Source organism: Palaemon carinicauda, chromosome 12 (genome assembly GCF_036898095.1).
Source record: "Palaemon carinicauda isolate YSFRI2023 chromosome 12, ASM3689809v2, whole genome shotgun sequence".
NCBI lineage: Eukaryota > Metazoa > Arthropoda > Malacostraca > Decapoda > Palaemonidae > Palaemon > Palaemon carinicauda.
In genome coordinates, this window is record NC_090736.1 from 16,988,151 (window position 1) to 16,990,650 (window position 2,500).

General features: G+C 38.5%; 1 protein-coding gene across 1 annotated transcript in view; it reads left to right on the plus strand.

Moving 5' to 3' along the window:
• The window catches only part of LOC137650709 (uncharacterized), an 87,902-nt gene that overhangs the window by 83,325 nt on the left and 2,077 nt on the right, over positions 1-2,500 (plus strand). Inside the window, exons 6-7 of the mRNA XM_068383871.1 lie at positions 1,276-1,597; positions 2,370-2,500. The exon at positions 2,370-2,500 is cut by the window's right edge and continues 167 nt beyond it. Of these exons, the coding sequence (XP_068239972.1) occupies positions 1,276-1,597; positions 2,370-2,500 (453 nt within the window). The remainder of the gene's footprint in view (positions 1-1,275; positions 1,598-2,369) is intronic.

Genomic DNA, 2,500 nt, shown 5'->3' on the forward strand with positions numbered 1-2,500 from the left:
CTGGATATCTATTGCGCGTAAATATGAATTTGTTCGTGATGTCAAGAAAACGTGGCGTAAATCACAAGTCATGCATTGTGTAATAAGTAAATTGGTTGATAATGATATATTAACTGAAGAAGCGTTTGATCTTTGTGATGAAATAAGTTCAGTGTTAGAGGTAAAGAGGTTAGAGTTGCAGTATGCTAAGAGAAAAAAAGAGAAAGATAGAAAAGAGAGGTCAGAACGTGAAGAACGAGACCGAAAAGAGCGGTTAGAACGTGGAGAGCGTGAATATAAGTACAAGTTAGAACAACTTAAAATTGAACGCGAAACTGGTGGTGTAGCTTGGTTAGAAGATAGTAACACTAATGTAATTAAGTATTCAAAGATGATTCCTTCCTTTGACGAAAACTCGCCTGATGAATTTTTTGCTTTATTTGAGAAGTTGGCAGATAGTTTAGAGTTACCTAAGGTAATATGGCCAATTCTTATTCAACCTGCTTTAAAGGGTAGAGGTCGGTCTGCCTTTCTTGCTTTAACATTAGAAGAAGGTAAAGATTATGATTTTATTAAAGAAACTATCTTGCGTGTGTACGAACTCGCCCCGGAATATTACCGCTTAAAGTTCCGTAAATATCGTAAATTTGACAACCAGTCGTATGTTGAATATTCCCATAATATTGTGCGTATGCATGATAAAAGGTTAAAGTCTGCTGGTGTTTCGAGCATGGATGAATATAGAGAACTAATATTAGTAGAACAATTTATAAGAAGTATACCCATTGATACGCAGAGGTATTTATTTGAGAAAGAAGTAACTACTCTTCAAAGAGCAACTGTACTTGCTGAAAATTTTAGGTTATTAAGACCTCGCTATTCAGGTAACCAATCCAGGAAGACACTAAGTAAGTCGCCTCAAAACTCACCACCAACAAGTCCTTATAAATTATCTGATAAATCTCTTGGCTCTGGTGCTAGTTCAAGTATGACTTGTTATGCGTGTGGTGAGCTCGGTCATGTGAAAGCTAGATGTCCCAAACATTCTAGGAAGAATGAAAGAGAGTAAAGGAGAGGAATCTAATTTATTGATGGTTTCAAACCATTCTGCTTTGACGGCGTTTTGGTTACTGGTGATGAACATAGTAAGGGTGTTGTTGTAAAGCTAATGCGGGACACCGGTTCATCGCAGAGTTTAGTTGTTAGAGGGGCAGTACTTGGGTTAGAGGACTGTCTTACCAATGATAAAGTAATAGTTAGGAGCATAGGTGGTTTGACTTCTTTGCCTCGGGCTAGAGTGCATTTGGATTGTGGTATATTCAAGGGTAATATCATTGTGGGCATTGTCGAGTCTCTTCCGATTCCTGGCGTAGATGTTCTTGTTGGAAAGGATGTTGCAGGTAATTGTGTGGTACTGGACCCAGTGGTATGTGATACTCCTTTGGAAGTCAGCTCTGTTCAGCAGTTGGAGGATGTGGAACGTGAGTTGTTCCCATCTTGTGTAGTTGAACGCAGCAGAGGCCTGCGTGGTATTGTTTTGACCGAATCTGTGCCTAGTATTGATGACCAGTTCAATGCTGTTGAATGTGGTGCTAGGTGTGCTGTTGAGGATGACAAGGTGAGAGATGGAGTATGTTTAGATTTAGGGACAGATTTTAACTACTCTCTCTATAGTTTGTGTAATGAAAGTGTTCAACCTGATATTCCTACTGAGGTTAGGGAGAATAGTTTTGATACTAAGAGTAGGAAAGGTCGTAATGGAAAAGTTGGAAAAGTATTGACAACATCATGCAATGATGTATATAAAATTAGTGTCACAGATTTGAAAAATGAACAAATTAACGATGTCTCTTTGCAGCCTTTGTTTATGAATGCATTGACAGAGAAGTAGAGTATGGCAGAATCTACATGTTACTACTTGAAAGCTGGAGTGCTAATGAGGAAATATAGAGGAAGTACCGCAGCAGCAACTGCCTCTTGGGAAGTTAAACAACAGTTGGTGGTTCCAGCATCTCTGAAAAATCATGTGATGAAGGTGGCCCATGAAGTCTCTACTACTCATCTTGGGATTAAGAAGACAGCATACAGTATATTGCAATATTTTTATTGGCCTAGCCTTTTTCGTGATGTATAGGTATTCTGCGATTGTTGCATAACCTGTCAAAAAGTAGGTAAGCCCAACCAAGCACCTAAACCAGTGCCTTTGGTCCCTCAAGTAGTCTGGGATGTTCCTTTTGAAAAAGTTATTATTGACTGCGTTGGACCTCTACCAAAAAAAAAAAAGACAGCATCAATACAAGTTGACTATAATGTGTTCTAGTATTAGATATCCAGATGCTATTCCTTTACGGAATATAACTACTAAGAATCTTATTCCACACCTTGTCAAGGTTTTTACTCAATATGGCATACCTAAAGTTGTTCAAACCGACCGTGGTACCAATTTTACATCAAAGCTTTTTCAGGATGTTATGTTGGCTATGGGTGTTCACCATTCAATATCTACAGATTATCATCCGCA